This window comes from Ovis canadensis, chromosome 15 (genome assembly GCF_042477335.2).
Source record: "Ovis canadensis isolate MfBH-ARS-UI-01 breed Bighorn chromosome 15, ARS-UI_OviCan_v2, whole genome shotgun sequence".
NCBI classification, from domain to species: domain Eukaryota; kingdom Metazoa; phylum Chordata; class Mammalia; order Artiodactyla; family Bovidae; genus Ovis; species Ovis canadensis.
In genome coordinates, this window is record NC_091259.1 from 84,867,052 (window position 1) to 84,887,902 (window position 20,851).

At 46.0% G+C, this 20,851-nt stretch overlaps 1 protein-coding gene across 2 annotated transcripts in view; it reads left to right on the plus strand.

Annotated features, from left to right (window-relative positions):
* The window catches only part of PTPRJ (protein tyrosine phosphatase receptor type J), a 174,884-nt gene that overhangs the window by 121,033 nt on the left and 33,000 nt on the right, over window positions 1–20,851 (plus strand). For both annotated transcript variants that reach the window (XM_069554147.1, XM_069554146.1), the window contains exons 2-8: window positions 2,267–2,288; window positions 3,425–3,574; window positions 9,471–9,671; window positions 12,206–12,448; window positions 13,353–13,571; window positions 15,292–15,558; window positions 19,229–19,486. In XM_069554147.1, coding sequence (XP_069410248.1) covers window positions 2,267–2,288; window positions 3,425–3,574; window positions 9,471–9,671; window positions 12,206–12,448; window positions 13,353–13,571; window positions 15,292–15,558; window positions 19,229–19,486 — 1,360 coding nt within the window. The remainder of the gene's footprint in view (window positions 1–2,266; window positions 2,289–3,424; window positions 3,575–9,470; window positions 9,672–12,205; window positions 12,449–13,352; window positions 13,572–15,291; window positions 15,559–19,228; window positions 19,487–20,851) is intronic.

Here is a 20,851-nt window from a genome sequence, read left to right on the forward strand (position 1 = left end):
CAGCCAGTCAGTGTTTGCCAAGTCTCGGACTGCAGAGGACCCAGACTGACATGCACAGACGCTCTTCCCCTTCCTGGTGTGCCTCCCCTGACTTCCCTCTGCAGGTGGTACCGACCCCAGGGCTCGCTCCATCCGTCCCCTCCCTCCCTCGCTCCACCATGGGGCCCGGGACTCGAGGCCTGTCTGCTTTGGTTCTGAGGTTTTAGCCCAGTGCTTGGCACACACGGGCGCTCAAGAGTTGCTTGTTAAATGTCAGTACTTTCTACCTTGACTGACTGATTTACAGACGTGTCTCATTTCCCTTCCTTTCCTGTAAACAGTTTGAAGACAAGATCTTTATTGCTTTAGGCAATATTTGGTGGCATGGATGGGTGGTTGAATGGCTTCCCGGTGAGGACACAGCCCACAGATGCCCAGGCAGAGAGATGGTAACATTGTAAAGGGCTGGGACGTGCCACCTGAGGGTCACAACTCCAGGGCAAAAAAAAAAAAAAAAAAAAAAAGTGTACTGCCCTGTGCTGCTTACCTAGCGACCTGTTCCTCCTTTTTCTCCCTTGTGTGGTCCATCCTGGATGGCATGGGGTGCGGAGCATAGAGTGAGGGTGAGGGCTGGAGGGAGGAAGGCAAGCTGGAAACGCTTAGGCCTGAGATGAGGCGGGTTGAAGGCTACATGGCGGTGGTGGGAATGGAAAGTCTGAGAGTGGGGTGTGAGCAGGAAGGGAAATCAACAGGGCTCGCCCACCCCTTGCCTCCCCGCTCCTGCCCCCTGGCACTCCATCCCACAGGCTGGCAGGGAGTGAGGAGAGGAGGAATGCTGGATTCCTTTGAGTCCTGGTGCCTGGGTCACTGGGAGACAGGGCTGGGGCCAGGCCCCCCTTCTGCCCATCTACCTCATGAGACGAGAGCGAATGTTCTTGTTTTCTCCATTTGATAAGCGCAAACTTGTGGGATAAGTGGGAGGAATACGGGGCTGAGTAATCGGGCTCCTGGGACCTGACCGGCCTTGGCCTTGTCCTTGCTGTGGAACCTTGGGCAAATCTTTCCCTTCACTGGGCCTTAGAGATTGGCTCCTCTGCAGAATGAGAGGCTCGTTCTTTCCTTCGTGCCACGTACTGAGTGCCTACCGTGTGTAATAGCCTAGGCGTGGGCACAGACGCAGTTTCTCTCCTGGAGTGTGCATTTCAGTCGGAGGAGACTGACGATGACTCAGGTGAAGGCTGGGAGAAAACGCACCAGTCAAGCAGTGTGACTGGGGCTCATTTCCATCGGCTGCTGGCACCATCTGGGAAGGTCTGGATGGCGGGGTGGGGGGTGAGGGCAGAGTGTTTTTGGAGAAGGGAATCAGTGCATAAAGGCTCCCGCGGAGAACCAGCTTCAAGAACATTGCAAAGGGCATGAGAGGTGATAACAGAGGGAACCTGTAGGCTGTGGTTAAGAGTTTGCATTTTATTCTAAGTGTGATGGGAGGTTTGAGGATGTTTTTTCCACTGGAGTCTCTTTTGATTATTTTCCACTTTACAAGGGCTGTAGTTGGAAATATCCCACTAACCAGAAAGGTGTGATTTTACTAAACAACAGGTTGAACAATCTTGAATTAATTTAGGCTTTTAAAGTGTGGGGAAATAATAGGGACTTGATAAATATCTTTGAGGATCCTCAGGGATCTAAACAGATGGCAGATGGAGACACCCTCTGGTTCAAACATTTATTCCTCACAAAGTCGTTTGCCGAATGATTTTTAAAAAGATTCCTGCCGCCTGCTGATAGAAGATGACCTTTTGCGCAGTGAACATCTCTAACACGGTGGATTTCTGCTGCCACCTGGCTTCATATCCTCCGTTCTCGACCCAAAGTGGCTCTGGGGAAGGGGCGATAGGGGTGGGGATGGCCCTGCCTTCTTTCTTTTGGTCCAAAGAATCTCCTGTTGCGGTGTCCTTTTGCCTCAGAGTACAGTGTAATGACGGGAAGGAGCGCGGACCTGGGGAGCTGCTCTTATTGGGTGTTTCCAGGGGAAGAAACGCTGGGTAGCCAGCAGCCGTTTGGTCTCCCTATAACTGAGTTCATCCGTTGTTTGCAGATGGCTGGCGCTTACCCTGAATTCCCACGTTCAATGGCCTCACACCCTAACCCTGGTTGGCAGGCCTTTGCTTAATGCATTTCTTAACACCCCACCCCAGTCATTAAATTTTCATCTGCTTTATTTCTGATTTGCAGTTTGCCCAGGCTGGAGGAATCTACTGACTTCCATTTTCTTTTTCTGTTACAGATCCTGTGCACAGGTGACTGTAGTAAGTACCACGGCCCACTCTGCTCGTGTGCTGTTCGCTACTGCCCCCTAATGGACGCATCAATATTAACAGGACAGTGAAAAATAGCAGAAGATGCTAATTTGCTAAAACTCGCTTAGTTCCAGTATTTCTTTGGAAGTGGGGTGAGGGTGGAAACAGCAAATGAAAGAAAAAATTTGATCAGTTGTGCAACCCTGACAAATATAATTTTTTTTTCTAGCCTACATTTGTGGGTGATTTTTTTTTTTAACAGACAACTTAGTTTTCATAATGTAGTATGATGTATATTTATTTCATGTACTGTTACCCTGTAAGCATTTTCTTGTGTTGCTGAATCACCCCATGATTTTTTAAATGATGTACAGGTTTTGTATATAATCTTTGGAAAACCAGACGTAGCCTCCTGTATATTGTGCTTCCATGTGGAGGGTTGAGTCTCAGTTACTAATTAGTTCCTGGTCCATTGACGTCCTCCCTGGTCTATAGTAAAATGAGAAAAATGGGGTTTCTGTAGGAAATTTTTAATGGAACTTAATATATTCAGTTGAAAGCACCATTTACTCTGGGGTTATGTCCTCACCAATTTTTTGATCATTATTCACTTCTGTAAGAAATAAAATGAACAATATTTAGTAATTTTTTAATGTACCTCTTTGAAAAATAAAAATCGGTGGCTTTTGTCTGTCATCAAAATTCGAGGACTACTTTTTTTTTTCCCCCAGTTGGTAAAATCTCGGCCTGTGAACCATAAAGATAAAATTCTTAGAATATTCTTACAGTGTCATTACAAAGGGGGCATCCTTGCTGAAACCTTCTAATAAAGAGAATCTCACTTAATGACAGTAATTATGCAAAGCCTGCGCAAACAATAGGAAGAGTTCTGTAATTGCTTTCTCTTCCTTGTTAATCAGTTTGGTAAATAAGTTCGTAGGTTCCTTGCACAGGCTCGAATCACTGATGCAAAAGAAGAAAAATATCTGTGTGTAGAGGCCATATTGTAAGGTGGGGGAGGGGAGATGAAAGAACTGTGATACACTTACAAAATTATAGTTAAAAGTCTGTTGTACGACCTGTATGTGGTGGTGGTGGGTGCCGTTTTATTAGCTTGCATTTTGTTTTCCTTTCCTGTGTTCTAGGCACCAGCTGCAATGTGACTACATTCTCATCTACAACCAGTAAGAGTGCATGGACCGCAGCCCCAGGAGAGCTTGGAACAGCAACTGTAATGGGTTCGAGTGGCCAGTCCACTCCAGCCGACAGTGGGACATTTTCACCCCTGGATCCTGGTATGCACTATCTTCTCACCCTTTAAAATGGCTCCAGTCAGTTCCGTCGCTCAGCTGTGTCTGACTCTTTGTGATCCCATGGGTTATAGCACGCCACCTTTCCCTGTCCGTCACCAACTCCTGGAGCTGGCTCAAACTCATGTCCATTGAGTTGGTGATGCCATCCGACCATCTCATCCTCTGTCATCCCCTTCTCCTCCTGCCTTCAATCTTTCCCAGCATCAGGGTCTTTTCTAATGAGTCAGTTCTTCACATCAGGTGGCCAAAGTATTGGAGTTTCAGCCTCAGCATCAGTCCTTCTAATGAATATTCAGGACTGACTTCCTTTAGGATGGACTGGTTGGATCTCCTTGCAGTCCAAGGGACTCTCAAGAGTCTTCTCCAGCATCACAGTTCAAAAGCATCAATTCTTTGGTGCTCAGCTTTCTTTATAGTCCAACTCCCACATCCATACATGACTACTGGAAAAACCATAGCTTTGACTATACGGACCTTGATTGGCAAAGTAATATCTCTGCTTTTTAATATGCTGTCTAGGTTAGTCATAACTTTCCTTCTAAGGAGTAAGCGTCTTTTAATTTCATGGCTGCAGTCACCTTCTTCAGTGATTTTGGTTCCCAAGAAAATAAACTCTGTCACTGTTTCCACTGTTTGCCCATCTATTTGCCATGAAGCAATGGGACCAGATGTCATGATCTTAGTTTTCTGAATGTTGAGTTTTAAGCCAGCTTTTTCAGTTTCCTCTTTCACTTTCATCAAGAGGCTCTTTAATTCTTTTTCACTTTTTACCATAAGGGTGGTGTCATCTGCGTATCTGAAGTTATTGATATTTCTCCCAGCAATCTTGATTCCAGCTTGTGCTTCATCCAGGCTGGCATTTCTCATGATGTGCTCTGCATATAAGTTAAATAAGCAGGGTGACAATATACAGCCTTGACATACTCCTTTCCCAGTTTGGAACCGATCTGTTGTTCCGTGTCCATTTCTAACTGTTGTTTCTTGACCTGCATTTAAATTTCTCAGGAGGCAGGTAGGGTGGTCTAGTATTCCCATCTCTTTAAGAATTTTCCACAGTTTGTTGTGATCCACACAGTCAAAGGGTTTGGCGTAGTCAATAAAGCAGAAGTAGATGTTTTTCTGGAACTCTTGTGCTTTTTCAGTGATCTAGTGGATGTTGGCAATTTGATCTCTGGTTCCTCTGCCTTTTCTAAAACCAGCTTGAACATCTGGAAGTTCATAGTTCACGGTCCACGTACTGCTGAAGCCTGGCTGGGAGAATTTTAAGCACTATTTTACTAGCGTGTGAGATGAGTGCAATTGTGCAGTAGTTTGAGCATTCTTTGTCATTGCCTTTCTTTGGGATTGGAATGAAAACTGACCTTTTCCAGTCCTGTAGCCACTGCTGAGTTTTCCAAATTTGCTGGCATATTGAGCGCAGCACTTTCACAGCATCATCTTTCAGGATTTGAAACAGCTCAACTGGAATGCCATCACCTCCGCTAGCTTTGTTCGTAGTGATGCTTCCTAAGACTCACTTGAGTTCACAATCCAGGATGTGTGGCTCTTGGTGAGTGATCACACTATCATGGTTATCTGGGTCGTGAAGACCTTTTTTGTACAGTTCTTCCGTGTATTCTTGCCACCTCTTCTTAACATCTTCTGCTTCTGTTAGGTCCATACCATTTCTGTCCTTTATTGTGCCCATCTTTGCATGAAATGTTCCCTTGGTATCTCTAATTTTCTTGAAGAGATCTCTAGTCTTTCCCATTGTAATGTTTTCCTCTATTTCTTTGCATTGATCACTGAGGAAAGCTTTCTTACCTCTCATTGCTATTCTTTGGAACTCTGCATTCAGATGGGTATATCTTTCCCTTTCTCCTTTGCCTTTAGCTTCTCTTCTTTTTTCAGCTATTTGTAAGGCCTCCTCAGACAACCATTTTGCCTTTTTGCATTTCTTTTTCTTGGCTGCCTCCTGTACAGTGTCACAAACCTCCATCCAAAGTTCTTCAGGGACTCTGTCTATCAGATCTAATCCCTTGAATCTATTTGTCACTTCCACTGTATAATCATAAGGGATTTGATTTAGGTCATACTTGAATGGTCTAGTGGTTTTCCCTACTTTCTTCAATTTAAGTCTCAATTTAGCAATAAAGAGCTCATGATCTGAACCATAGTCAATTCCTGGTCTTATGTTTGCTGACTGTATAGAGCTTCTCCATCTTTGGCTGCAAAGAATATATTCACTCTGATTTCGGTATTGACCATCTGGTGATGTCCACGTGTAAAGAGTTCTCTTGTGTTTTTGGAAGAGGGTGTTTGCTATGACCAGTGCGTTCTCTTGGCAAAGCTCTGTTAGCCTTTGCCCTGCTTCATTTTGTAATCCAAGGCCAAATTTGCCTGTTACTCCAGGTATCTCTTGACTTCCTACTTTTGCATTCTAGTCCCCTATAATGAAAAAGACACCTTTTTTGAATGTTAGTCCTGAAAAGTCTTGTAGGTCTTCACTGAACCATTCAACTTCAGCTTCTTTAGCATTACTGGTTGGGGCATAGACTTGGATTACTGTGATATTGAACAGTTTGCCTTGGAAATGAAGAGAGATCATTCTGTCATTTTTGAGACCGGATCCAAGTACTGCATTTCGGACTCATTGTTGACTGTGAAGGCTATTCCATTTCTTCTAAGAGATTCTTGCCCACAGTAGTAGGTATAATGGTCATCTGAGTTAAATTCATCCATTCCAGTCCATTTTTGTTCCCTGATTCCGAAAATGTACCTGGTGCCCAAAAGTGCAAACACATGAGCAAGACCTTTGGGGTAGGTTGTGGGTTTTGGAGAATGCCTATATCTTCTTATGTGCACTGTATTTAAGATCACTTCATCTAGGCTTCAGTAGTAAAACGCAACTACTTATATCTCTTTACTCCCTATTCTTGGCCTCATAGCCTGGCTCCCCTGGGAGCTGGTTTAACACATGTCTTTCTGTCTGCCCTCTGAGCAGCACTCCAGTGGCGTAGTGGTTAAGAGCCCAGACTGAAAATCAGAGTCCCAGCTTTGCTTCCTGGATCTGTCCCTGTCTCACTGTGTAACCCAGGGCTAGTTTTCCTCTTAGTTTATTGATTTATGTTTTTGCCCTCACCACACAGCTTGTGGGATCTTAGTTCCCCAAGAAAGTGAAAGTGAAGTTGCTCAGTCATGTCCGACTCTTTGCGACCCAGTGGACTGTAGCCCACCAGGCTCCTCTGTCCATGGGGATTCTCCAAGCAAGAATACTGGAGTGGGTTGCCATTGCCTCCTCCAGGGGATCTTCCCGACCTGGGGATTGAACCTGGGTTTTCTGCATTGTAGGCAGACGCTTTTACCATCTGACCCACCAGGGAAGTCCCTAAAAGAAATACTAAGTAATTTATTGAGGTTGGTTGGGCTTGAAGGGAACCCAGGAATCGAACCGGCATCTCCTGCATTAGCAGGTGGAATCTTCACCACTAAAGCATCAGGGAAGCCCCTGGCCCTTCCAGCCAGGAACTGAACCTGTGGCTCCTGCCGTGGGAGCCCAGAGTCTTGACCACTGGACCACTGGGTGAGTCCCTCACTGGTCCTCTTAGACCTCAGATTCTTCATCTTTATCACCAAAAATACATACATACACACACATATTTTTAAAAGATATTTTAAGATGTACTTTGTTTGCTGAACTATTGAAAGTTCAGAACTTGCTTTCTCAGGAATTCCCCGGCGGTCCAGTGTTTAGGACTCCAAACTTCCACTGTAGAGGGCACAAGTTTGATCCCTGGTCCAGGAACCTAAGGTTCCATATGTCATGTGGCATGGCCAAAAAAAAAAAAAAGAACTTGCTTTTCTAAAATCTTCCCAGAATCCTTGTGTGAATCAGAATTTAGGTCTTAGCACATTTCTTTTCCTTCTTAAAATGGTGCCGTCGCCTCCTTCGTGATTGTTCTGACGCACACATGGGACGATGTGTGCACAGCCCTGTGGCGTGGTCCTTGGGACCCGGCCAGCCTCCAGAATAGGGCTGCGGCTGTTCCTGCCGCCTCCGCGCTGTAACCGAGGCCGTTGTTTTATCATTCTCCTCCTCGCCATCATCATCACTGACTGCAAATGGCGTCCCAGTGATAACCCGCCAAAATGCTACTCTGACGCTGTGAGCGGTTACGTTGTAAAGAGGAGCTTCATGACTGGAGGGGCTTCCTAACCTGCAGTTTATTTAAGTGAGGGCCACTAGTGGTCCCTTTCTCTTGTTTCCTCTCCTGCCCTTCTTCTTCGTTTGGGCGATGTTTGCGTCTCCCTGGCTCCCGATGGGGCACACCCCCGTGCTGTTGTTTGAAGGGCACGTCCATGCAGAGATGGTGTTGCCTGTAAGCCCTGTGTTCTCCTCGGATCCAGCCCTGGGTCCTTGAGAGGGGCCTTACTGCTTGTGTTTATGCTTCTGTTTCGAGTTGTTGCTCATCCATCTAGGCTGTAGTTAGGATACACCCATCTTGAAGTTTTAATTCCTGTTAGTAACCGTCATGGCTTCCATTGTGTTAAGATCCCATACACCTGCAGTTTGACAGAGGAGGAAGTGACGTTCAGAGCAGTGAATTTTACTCTGAGTAAAATCACATGCCAGTGACTAACCGGATTGGACTCTGAGCCCTGACTTTTGAATGTCCAAATCCAGCGACGGTGTTTACAATGTCGTGGTGTCTTAATAATAATCCTTTATGTTTAAATGTAGCATTCTTGAGCTGTCAGCAGAGGAAAGTGAGACTGAGATGTTTTCAGGGGCTACTTCCTGGTCACGCAGCCACGGGGCAGAGCAGGTCCTTACGTCCAAGCTTGGATTCCACGGCCAACCCTTTCTTCTTTATGCTCGTCTGCCCTATGCCATCTGTATGCCAGAGAGCTGTGGCGCTTCCTCCTAAGATCTGAGCTTGGGAAACAAGCTATCACATGCACCAAGTTTAGGTCTTAACACAGTTTTTTCCTTCTTAAAATGGTGCCGTCGCCTCCCTCATGAAGTCGTCATGAAGCATACATGGCAGAATCCGTGCACGGCCCCTTGGCAGGGTCCTGGGGGCCATGTAGTGTATACACCTCTCCATGAGCAGCGTTTTCTGAGCGTCGGAGATGGATGCATTTAGCATCTCAGGTCAGCTTCTGTACAGATTTAACCCCATGTTCAAGTTGTAGCCAACAAGGCCAGACTCTATTGTTTTTATCTTTAAAAAAAACCTTTTTATTTTGTATTGGGGTATATGTTTGATTAACAAACAAGGTTGTGACAATTTCAGGTGAACAGCAAAGAGACTCAGCCAGGTATCTGTTCTCTCCCAAACTCCCCCCCATCCAAGCCACCACTTAACATTGAGCAGAGTTCCCCGTGCTATACAGTGGGTCCTTGGTGGTTATTCCTTTTAAATACATCCTGTGTATGTGTGCACCCTAAACTCCCCAACTGTCCCTTCTCCCCATTCCTTTCCCTGCCAGCCATAAGCGTGTTCCCCAAATCTGTGGATCTCTTTCTGTTTTGTAGCTTCCACACACAGGGGATGCCATACAGTATTTCTCCTCTGTCTGACTTTCTTCATTCAGTGTGAATATCTAGGTCCATGCTTAGTTTTATCTTTATTTTGTAGCCTCTGTCTCACTGACACATATGTATGTATTATATACATATATGTATGTGTATCTATCTATCTATCTATCTAAATACATGGAAATCTAAATGTATTTTGTTGGAGGGAAGTCCAGGAGGCAAATAAAGAGAAATGAAATTTTGTAGTTGCAAAACTCACTTCTGGAAAGTAGACATACAGAACAGCCTTTACTCTTACATTTCTTTTTGAAAAATAATTTTTTTCTGTCCTTTTTTTTGGAAACAATATTAAAATAGACTCCAGTCCTATGAAAGCAGTTACCATCAGTCCAACCAGTGTGACCCCAACTTGGACAAAGAACACAACTGCTTCTAATTCCATGGGCGGCATAAAGAGTACGAATGAGAATCCGCAGATGAGCTTTGCAAATCAGACAGGTGATAACAGCACGGATCCAGGTCCAGGAAGCAATGGGACTTCAGGAGATACCACAGCAGGTAAGATGGGTGGCTCCCAGGGCTGATCATGAACTGTCCTTCTCATCCTGTACCCTAGAGCCTTGCCCATTTCAAGTTGCCTGTTGGAAAGAGATTGATTTTTGTTGACTGTGGAAGATGAGGAAAAATTCTGTGTGGTTCACGCCCAGGAGTTCAGGTGGCAGGATCATTTAATACTAAGGTCCTGTGTGTTTTGGGATATTTTAACTGCTTCCAACTGTTTGGTTTTTAAAAAAATCTTTCATTATTATTGGTGAATACTTACTTTTCTGCGAAGACTTGGGAACAGGGACCTTGTTAGAAATGTGTTTTGATGCTGTCAGTAACTACTAGGCTTCTTTTAAGCTTCCCAGGAAAGTTGATGCTGTGTTTGTATTCCCAGAAGCTTCTGTTGGGCATGAAAGTTTGGATACTTTATAGAGGAGTATGTACTTCAAATGCAATAAGAGCCCAGTGACATTGGATTAAGGTTAGATTTTTATTTAGCTTAGGTATCAGTACCCTGAGCCACCTGTTATAACTGCAAATAACAGCTTTTTTTTTTTTTTAAGCTGAAAAGAACCAAAAACATAAAAAAGAGTTGAGATGCTTTTTTTTTTTTTTTTTTTTTAAGAAAAAGAGGTCCTGTGTTGCTTTTCTGATCTGGAGGGGCGGTGATGTCATTGGCTGGTGGAAGCCACGGGAAGCTGACCTCTCGAGCCCAGGGCTTGAAGTGGCCCCCTGGCACAGCACCTTCTGCACACAAAGCCAGCCAGTGCTAGACCAGTGGTTTTGAACATGGCTTTTTTCCAAGCCAGGAAATCATTTCTTTAAATAAAACGTTGCCCAGGTGCCCAGAAACTGCAAAGAACTGGAGAAAGAGGCGTTACAGGCACCTTTTAGAGGTGTCGCAGGCACCATTAAAAACTCCTGGAGGTCCTCAGAGCACAGTTTTAGAGACAACAAAACCTGCAGGAAAGCTTCACTGTATTGTGAGAGAGGCAGGAAAAGAAGGACAGGGCAGAGAGGAGATGGAAGAGGATGGAGGAGGAAGAAGAAAGCAGAATTTAGAGTTGGTAATGGGACAAGGTGACACAGAATTGGTGACTATAGGAACAGGGAGGTGAGCAGGTGACCCGAAGCACCCAGCTCAGGGGCTGAGGCTCCTCACTCCAGCTTAAGGCCCCCAAGGCCAAGGCTGTGTTTATCAGCTGCTATTTATTGAACATGTACTATGTGCTTCAGTTCAGTTCAGTCACTCAGTCGTGTCCGACTCTTTGCAACCCCATGGACTGCAGCACACCAGGCCTCCCTGTCCATCACCAACGCCTAGAGCTTGCTCAAACTCATGTCCATTGAGTCGGTGATGCCATCCAACCATCTCATCCTCTGTCGCCCCCTTTTCCTCCTGCCTTCAATCTTTCCCAGCATCAGGGTCTTTTCCAGTGAGTCTTTTCAAGGTGCTTAGCTGCCCCTAATACATCAGAGTGCCCTCACAGTAACCCCGAGGGCTACAGAGGAGGCATCTGTAATGCTGAGAAGCTAAGTTTCTTCTGCGCTCCTGGGGTCATTGAGCACCACGTGGTGGGATCCCAGGAGCCTGATTCCAGAGCACCGCGGTACAGTGGTGTCCATAGCGGTCACCCAGATCACTGAGCCGGCTGGTTTATTCACGTTCCATTTCTTTAAAAAAGACACCTGCATGACCCAGTTCAGAAATCTTGGCCTCAGATACTGTTTGACATGAAGAATAAAGTCGTAGAAGGGATCAGTGCGCCTCAGAGCTGGATGGGGCCTGACGGGCATGCATGCCAGTGCCTTTGGGTTGAGCCTCCTCAGGCAGGGTTGCTGCGTTTACTGTCTAGTTGCCAAGTCGCGTCTGACTCTTTGCGACCCCATGCTTAAAGCTAGAGCCCTGAGTTCTAGTTCCCTGATGCTCCAAGTATGCTGTTTGATCTTGAGCAAGTCACCCTGCCATTCTGAATTTCCATGCTCTCATCTTAAGACCGAAGGATGTGGATGTCATCTTGGCCAAAGTGGTTTGGTTTCGGTCACAATCAGCCAAATAAAGTGACAGAAAGGATGGTAGGGGGATAGTATAGATTGGAAGTCTTCAGAAAATTCCCCTTGGGGTTGGAATATGGGGATGAGCGTCTCGGTACTCTGACATATTCATATTATCTGGAATTGAGACCTTTAGATGTAGCAGATGGTAACTTTTTAGATGCTGCTTCCTGATACCTAAAACAAATATTAAAAGCTGCTGTTTAAAAGGGCAATTTAAAAGAGTGTCAAATCACTGTAGAAGTTGACTGTCTTGGAGAATAGTTCCTATCCTGAAAAGTTATGGCTTTAAGGATCATCCTTTTCTCCTTTTTCCTGCATAATGGTAAGTTTTCTGCCCACTGTGAAGCGATAGAATTACACTGGACTCTGACATATAGGAAGTATCTGTAGTGGGCCCCACTGAATCATTGGTGCCCCCAGTCATTCATAATGAAGGGTGACTGCAGGCATCTCGTTCCATCGGTGCCCACTGTGTGCTTTTCAAATAGAACCTCATCCAGTGATGGATCTGCATGCTGCCTTCGTGGGTGTGACGCACGTGACTCTTACCTGGAAGAGTGATAACATCACGGACACCTGCCGGATGCTCCTTGAAGGAAGCCAGGAGTCAACTGAAAACTTAATGGTCAATATTTCTGACCTGAAGATGGGGAGTCATTACACGGTCACCGTGTACCCTTTAGGATCAAATGAAACACAGGGAAGCCCCCTGTCGACAGAAAATGGCCTGGGTGAGTCACAGAGGTGGGCTTCTGACCCACAAGGCCTTGAAGGAGGAGTTGAGGTGACTCTGGTCTCTCTTCCTGCTTCTTTTAACCGGCCTTCCCCCTGGTCCAGCAGTTCTGCCTTTTACCCTCTCTCCGCAGGGATCTGGTCCAGGGAAAGAATGCTTTGAGTGGGGCTCTGCTTAGCCCAGTATGAATCACAGGGTTGTCCCTGGAAATCCATGTTTGGAGTTGGGTGGGAGAAGATGGGTTCTTGGAAGAAGTTGGGGGGCAATGCAAGTAGCTGCTTTGGAGAGAAAAGCACGTGTATCTGTGGTGCGACCTGGCCTTCCCTGGTGGCTCAGATGATAGAGTGTGCCTGCAATGCAAGAGAAGACCCGGGTTCAATCCCTGGGTTGGGAAGATCCCCTGGAGAAGGAAATGGCAACCCACTCTTGCCCGGAGAATCCCATAGACTGAGGAGCCTGGTGGGCTACAGTCCATAGGGTCACAAAGACGCAAGTGAGTGACTTAACACACCTGTGCTAAAAGTACAATGCAAAATACCTGCCAAAAATGAGGCTCCTGGGACTCCCCCGGCAGGTCAGTGGTTAAGAAGCCACCTTGCAACCCTGGGGAGCGTGGCTTCAGTTCCTGACCGTTAAACTAGGATCTCACGTGTGTCACACAATCAATGAATCAGTCAGTACACACATACACACCTCCCTACCCTAATCCACTGCTTAAAAATATCAGGCTTCTTCCAGGAGCGTGGATCTCTTTCTGGGGAGAAAGGGAACAGGTGTTCGTGGAATGCCAGTTGTGGGCCCTGTCTGATGTGGCATCCTTCACTGGGGAGGGCAGCGGCGCCAAAAGCAGGCAGGATGCACTCTGTCTCAGGTCACGTCTTCACCTTTTGTGTTTCAAACAGATGCCGGCAACACAGACAGCTTGCCTGGGGGTCCCGCGACCCCTGGGTCCAAATACCGACTGGAACGTGCAGGCCCGTCCTCTGACCCTTCTCTGGCCCAGGACACCGTGGAAGTCTTGCTTCTCAGGTTAAAGCCTGACACACAGTACAAGGCCACGGTCTATCCCCGAGCTGTTAACGGTGCCGAAGGACAGCCCCAGGCTACAGAGTTCAAAACAAGTATGTGGAGTTTTGTGAAATGGCTTCAGCCAGAGTTTCCTAGTGCAAAGTCTGTCTCCTGTGATTCTGGTCCTGAGTTATCTCTTGCTTCATAAGTCAGTTTGTGGTTGGAGAGAATTTTCTGGAAGAGATTTTGGACAGAGCAGGTCCAGTGAGTTTCTTCTGAGCTCTGTGGCTGAGGCTCTTCTTTCCTTGACCTCATCACAGCGTATTGAGCAGCTACTGTGTGCGGATGCGAGGGGCCTCCTTGCTCATTCTTGTATAGCTCTGCATACTGGCCAGGGAGGCACACTGGCGTAAGGTTTTTCTCTTGAAAGTTGTTATTCATTTTGTCCACGTTGGTTAAGTATTTTCACCCTGAGAGGAGAAAATGAGTTTTCTTTTTTGACCTAAACTTGAAAGGCATACTGACCTTCCTGTGTCACTTGCTGACATGCACGCTGCTGCTTTTTTAACCTAGAATCTGTCAGCATTCTTACTCTGTAAATTGAACAGTTTTGGAGACTTTTTGGATTAGCACTAATGAGGGCATAAAGAAATGCATGGTTCCCAGGCTCAGGAAATTTCAGAACAGAAGGGGAGTTGAGGTAAAATACGTGGAAAAGCACACAGCCGTGCTCAGTGGGTTCAGAAACGAATGCTCTAGCCTGTAGCCTTCGGGGGCTTGCTTGTGGGCGATACAGACTGGTTTGGGTTATCTTATCAAAAAATATATCTATTTTTCATGGCAGTCTCTCTGCTGCACAGCAGAAACTAACACGTTATAGATCAAATATATTCCAATAAAAACTAAAGCAAGCGAATACATACCCCCTCTCCTCCAAATATATCTATTCTGGAGGGCTGTCATAGATCCGTAGAACAGAGGGAGGAGGGTGGAGGCTGGAGGACCAAGGTCAGAACACCGAGTAGCAGGCAGGAAACTGGCGGGCTGGACCACGCTGGACCTGGTGACCCGGAACAGGAGGTGGTCAGGAGAAGGCTCCAGTGGCTTTCTCCTTCAGCCCCCACTAGCCTGCCTGTTTCACTCACTGGTGGAACCTGGCTCCAGCTCGCCCGGCAGAGTGCCCCAGTGATGCAGTGTGTGGGGGTCAGCATTGCGGGGACACAGAGCAGGCGGGAGAAGCACAGAGGGTGGATCGGGAGGGTGGGGCGGACAAGGGATGAATGGCTAGCACTCCTGTGTTTCCTTTCCTGGAGTTACGGCTGTTATCTTGATTTTTTTTTAATAGATGAGGAAACTGAGCTCAGTGATTTTCCTAAGATCTACTAGGCTCTTCAATAGAGCTCACCTTGGAACCCAGACCTGCCTCGTGCGAAAGTCTGTGACCTTGATCGTGTAGATAGTGTTAATTCTTGGATGGATCTATGCCTGAGAACTTTTGGGGCCACCCAGCACTTAGACGGGCGTGTGTAGAGTCCGTGTTGTGGTCTGAGGCATCTATTGCATCTCTAGGATTAGTCAACTTAACAGGGAGAATGAAGGGTAAATCAACTACGCAGTTGCAATTAGCCAGGCTGTTTCTTCACTGAAGATGCTGTCTGACTTGCTGGGACCCTGTCTACACTTGGGTCTGCTGTGTTAAATGGTGTCGAACAGGAAGAAGAATTGCTGAGAGTGTTTCTTGGATGAGATGCCTTGATGACAGCATCTCTCTCCCTGTCTCTCTCTCTGACTTGGCCATCTTGGTGGTGGTGAACCCTTCTTGTGTCTTCACAGATCCCAGTCAGGTTTTTGACATCAAATTTGTGAACATCAGTGCCACCAGCTTAACCATGACCTGGAAGATCAATGATAATGAGTCATCTTCAGTCTATACCTACAAGATACAAGTTGTGGGCGAGACAGATTCCTTCAATCTCACAGTCAATGAGACTTTCGCCGTCATCACTGCGCTCAGCTCAGGCACCTTGTACAACATCACGGTGTACCCTTTCCTTGATGACGGTTCCGAGGGCACGCCGGGCTTCATCCAAGTTTACACCCGTGAGTCCACTCATGGCTTTGCTAACCTTTCTTCCTGCCGGCCGTGTGCCCGGCCCAGATACGAGACAAACCCTGTTCCTTTTTCGAGGAACGCACAGTTCAGTGTGTGGGTCCACAGGGACTCTTAGCACCTTCAAGATTTTCAATCCTATAATGGTGACTGTTGACTGACCCTGCCCACACGCCCAGCATCGTGTGACATGTTTTCCTTTAATGTTCACACATCTGTGACGTGGTTGGCATTGGCCTCATTTTGTGGATGAGGAATTCCAGGCTGAGAGAGATGCTGTGGGCAGGTATCACATCTTGTAAGTGTCTGAGGTGGGATCACACGGCTGGGCTCTCTCAACCCGAGTCTGTGCTGGTGGCAACCATCCTAGCAAGGTGGAGACGGGGAGCAAATTGGTATGTGGAGATGAAAAGAACCTGGCTATTCACATGCTTTTGTCCTTTGAATGTTGACAAAATAATGAAGCAGGAAGCAGCTATCTCTCTCTTTTTTTTTCCCTTCTCATTTGAGTCTCTCAAAGATAAGGTGATTGGCAGCAATAAAAACCTTTCTGTTCCAAAGAAGGGCCAATAATTAAAACAATAATGGTCTGCCAGTAATGTAATAATACAGTGTATTAATATTACACCATGGTATTGGTGTCACATTGTGCCAGGAGCTTTGCATGTATCACAGGGGTCTTCATGGTAGCTGTTAGGATCCCTGTTTTTTTTTTAAATTTAATTTTATTTTTTGACTTTTTATTTTGTATTGGGGTATAGCTGATTGGAAATGGCAACCCATTCCAGTGTTCTTGCCTGGAGAATCCCAGGGATGGGAGAGCCTGGTGGGCAGCTGTCTTATGGTCGCACAGAGTGGGACACGACTGAAGCGACTTAGCAGCATAGCTGATTAACAATGCTCTGATTGTTTCAGGTGAACAGCGAAGGGACTCAGCCATACCTATACATGTATCCATTCTTCCCCAAACAGGATCCCTGTTTTACAGATGAAAAACCTACAGCCCAACGTGGCTGAAGAATTTTCCTAAGACCAGAGAGCTGGCAAGCGGCAGGGCAGGGCAGGGACTTGAATCCAGGGGTGCCTGGCTCTGGACCCAGGGCTCATCCCATCAGAATGCTTTATTCGAGTGTCTGATGCTTCCTGCAAGGCACCTTAGGCATTCTTACAAATGTCTTCTGACTGGGTCTTTGGAGTAAATGAAATCTGCTTCCTTTTTTTTCACCTTCTACTTAAAAAAAAAAAAATTTAATCTCTCTGTTACGATTAGGTTCACTGTGAGTAACAAACTCCCCAAGTATCCGAGACAGGAGTTTGTTTCTCTCTCACTGTAAAAGAAGCCCAGTGCTAAGCCCAGGGCTAAGGATGGGATGGTAGAGTCTTAGCTACGGCTCAGAGCAAGAAACAGGAACCGTGAGCTCACTGCAGCATTTTTGTTTTTTATTTTAACTTGTGGAAAATTGCTTTCCAGTGTTGCGTTGGTTTCTGCCGTACGACAAGAGTCAGTCATAGTTCTATACATATATATCTATATATATCTATATCTATATATATACACACATACATATCCCTTACCTCTTGAGACCCCCTCTCCTCCCCTCATCGCACCCTTCTAGGCCATCCTGAGTGCCAGGCTGGCTGGGCTCCCTGTGTCATATAACGGTTCCCCACTAACTGTTTTACACCTGATAGTATATATATGTCAACGCTACTTTCTCAGTCTGTCCCAGCCTCACCTCCCCCACTGTGCACACAAGCCCGTTTCTACTGGGTTCATCAGTGCCGTTTCTCTAGAGGCCGCATACATGTGTTAACGTGTGATCTTGGCTTTCCTGACTTCACTTCAGCCTCTATAACAGGCTCTAGGTTCCCTCACAGCACTACAACCGACTCCAATTCATTCCTTTTTGTGGCTGAGAGACTATGAGCTATTTGAGGCTGAGAAGGATCTAATCTTGGGAATTGAGAGTTTATAGAATCATTGGAAGGGCTGATGTGTTAATTTGCTAGGGCTGCCGTAACAAGCACCACAGATGGGGAGGCTTTAGCAGCAGAAATCTGCTCTCTCACAGTCTGGAGGCAAATAGTCTGAGATCAAGCGGTTCAGGGCTGGTTTCTTCTGAGATCTGCCTTCTTGGTTTTGTAATGGCCAGCTCCTCCCTGTGTCTTCACATGACTGTCCTTTGGTCTGTGCATGCCTGTGTCCCAATCACCTCTTTATTTTATTTTATTGAAACACTGTTGATTTACCATGTTGTATTTCTGCTGTATAGCAAAGTGACTCAGTTAAACATGTTTATATTCTTTTCCATTATGGTTTATCACAGGATATTGAATATAGTCCCTTCCAATTTCTTCTTATTAGGATATTAATAGTTGTGATTTAGGACCTACCTTAATGGCCTCATTTTACCTTAAACCCTTCTTTAAAAACCTTATCTCCAAGTATAGTCAGATTCTGAGGTACTGTGGGTTGGGACTTTAATATAAGAATTTTGAGGGGACATAATTCAGCTCATAACATGTGAGGTGCAGGGTCTAGGCTGGGACCCAGAAGTGACCCCCAGTCTAAGGGTGCAGAACTCCCCACCCAGGGAGTCCCCAGCAGTGTCACGCTCAGTACCAGGCTGTAGTTGTTGGCTCTTAGAATGTATGCAGTTGCTTGCTGGGCATCACGAGGCTGCAGCCGCTGCCACGTTGTTGGTTCTAGAGCCAGGTAGCCTGAGTCCAGGGATCACACCCACAGTTCAGCTACAAGGAGGAGAAAGGATAGAAAATAGTGCTCCCCCCTTTAAGGTTGCTTCTTAGGAGCCATATTGTTCTTATACTCACATCCCATTGGCCAAAACTTAGTCACATGGCTAGTTTCAAGGGAGGCTGGGAAATGTAGTTTTTTAAATCTCCAAGAGTCATGTGCTGCTGCTGCTGCTGCTAAGCCGCTTCAGTCGTGTCCGACTCTGTGCGACCCCATAGACGGCAGCCCACCAGGCTCCTCCAGGAGCCTGGATTCTCCAGGCAAGAACATTGGAGTGGGTTGCCATGTCCTTCTCCAATGCATGAAAGTGAAGAGTGAAAGTGAAGTCACTCGGTCATGTCGGACTCTTAGTGACCCCATGGTCTGCAGCCTATCAGGCTCTTCCACCCATGGGATTTTCCAGGCAAGAATACTGGAGTGGGTCGCCATTGCCTTCCCCGCCAAGAGTCATGTACGTTGCTAAAAATCTGGGAGTGTATGTTTAAAGAAAATGGAGGGGGATGAATTTTGGGAGTCAACAGCACCTTCTGCTGCACATCGTTAAAAAAAGACTCTGGGCGGCTAAGTGTTGTATGCAAGATAAGACTGCTGGCAGTGGCCAAGGACCCACTCCAGAGTCCGAGCCCCGAACCCTCGGGAATTCACGCCTCTTCTCATTTCCTTTGAGTGACTTTGTACAACCTAACTGGTGTCTGAACTCCTGTGGCCAATTGTTCTCCTGATGGTTAGAAACATGAGTTCCTAAGGGGCTTATGTTGCAGATGATGATAAAAAGAAGAGGAAAAGAGAGGTCAGGTGTTACCAAGTGTACATTTAATCTCTGTGTAAATATTTTGTGAGATTCAGTCACCCTTGTCTTCTGGAGAAATAGATTCTTAATCTAGTCATTTGCTTTCTGCACACAGCCCCCAGTCCAGTTTCTGACTTTAGAGTGACAAGTGTCAGCACAAGGGAAATTGGCTTAGCATGGAACAGCAATGACTCTCTTTCTTTTGAGATACATATCACACCTCATGAAGCTGGAAAACCTCGAATCATCACCACCATCGAACAAAGTATTGTCATTGGTGACTTATACCCTGGAACCAAGTATCATTTTGACATATATCCACAAGGACCAAATGGAACTAAAGGGGATTCCCAAACAGTTTCTACTACAACTGGTAAGCAAATAGGCTGTATTTTCTATGAATTAGTTATGTTTCTCAAGGGAAATCAGTATAAACCTTACATGTCAAAATTTCCAAATATTGTTCTTCTTTTAATTATCTTAGATAATTTTAGACCTTTTAAAAAATTGTTAATGACAGCAATGCATATTCATTATCTAAAATACAGATAAACAAAAAGAAAAATCACCTGTAAACTAACAGCCAGAAATAATCGCTAATAGCTTTTGATGCATGATGTTTTAGAACAGGGGTCCCCATGCCCCGGGCCACAGACTGGTACTGATCTGTGTCCTGTTAGGAACCAGGCTGCACAGCAGGAGGTGAGTGGTGGGTGAAGGAGTCACTCCCCATCGCTCGCATTTACTGCCTGACCTCCACCTCCTGTCAGATCGGCCATGGCATTAGATTCTCATAGGAGTGTGAACCCTCCTGTGAATTGCACACGCGAGGGGTGTACGTTGTGTGCTCTTTGTGAAAATCATCCCCAAACCACCCCTCTATGGAAACCACCCCTGTCTGTGGAAAAATGTCTTCCATGAAACCAGTCCATGGTGCCAAAAATGCTGTGGACTGCTCTTCTAGAATGTTAAGATATATAAAGGTGTATGTATGTATGTGTGCGTGTGTGTTTTACAAGTATTAAAATCCTCTACACGTGTTTTTTAAAGTCTGCTTTTTTTTCTATTCAAGTTTATTATGACTGTTCTTCCCTATCAGCATAAATATTCCTGCAGATTAATTTTAATATCTGCCTGGCATTCCATTGTCCAAATCAGGAGTCAGCAGACAATAGTGGTCCATGGGTCAAATCTGGCTCACTGCCTGTTTTTTTTTATATGGTGAAGTCGCTCAGTCATGTCCGACTCTTTGCGACCCCATGGACTATAGCCTACCAGGCTCTGTCCATGGGATTTTCCAGGCGATAGTCCTGGAGTGGATTGCCATTTCCTTCTCCAGGGGATCTTCCCGACCCAGGGATGGAACCCAGGCCTCCCGCATTGTAAATAGACGCTTTACCATCTGAGCCACCGGGGAAGTCATGAGCATGAAGCCATGCTCATTTCTTTATATAAAGTCTCTGACTTCTTTCATGCTAGAAACGAATAGTTGCAACAGAGAATACATGGCCTGCAAAGCCTAGGATATTTGTTCTGTGGTCCATGTAGAAAAAGTTTGCTGACCCTTGGTTAGATCGGTGGTTCTCAACGTGTGGTCTGGGGACCTCTGGGGTGGTCCGCTAGACTCTTTCAAGGGGGGTCTGTGAGGTATTAGTATTATCATAATACTACTAGAATACTATGTGGCTTTTTCACTCCCATTCTCTCGTGATAAGTGTATAGTGGAGTTTTCCAGATG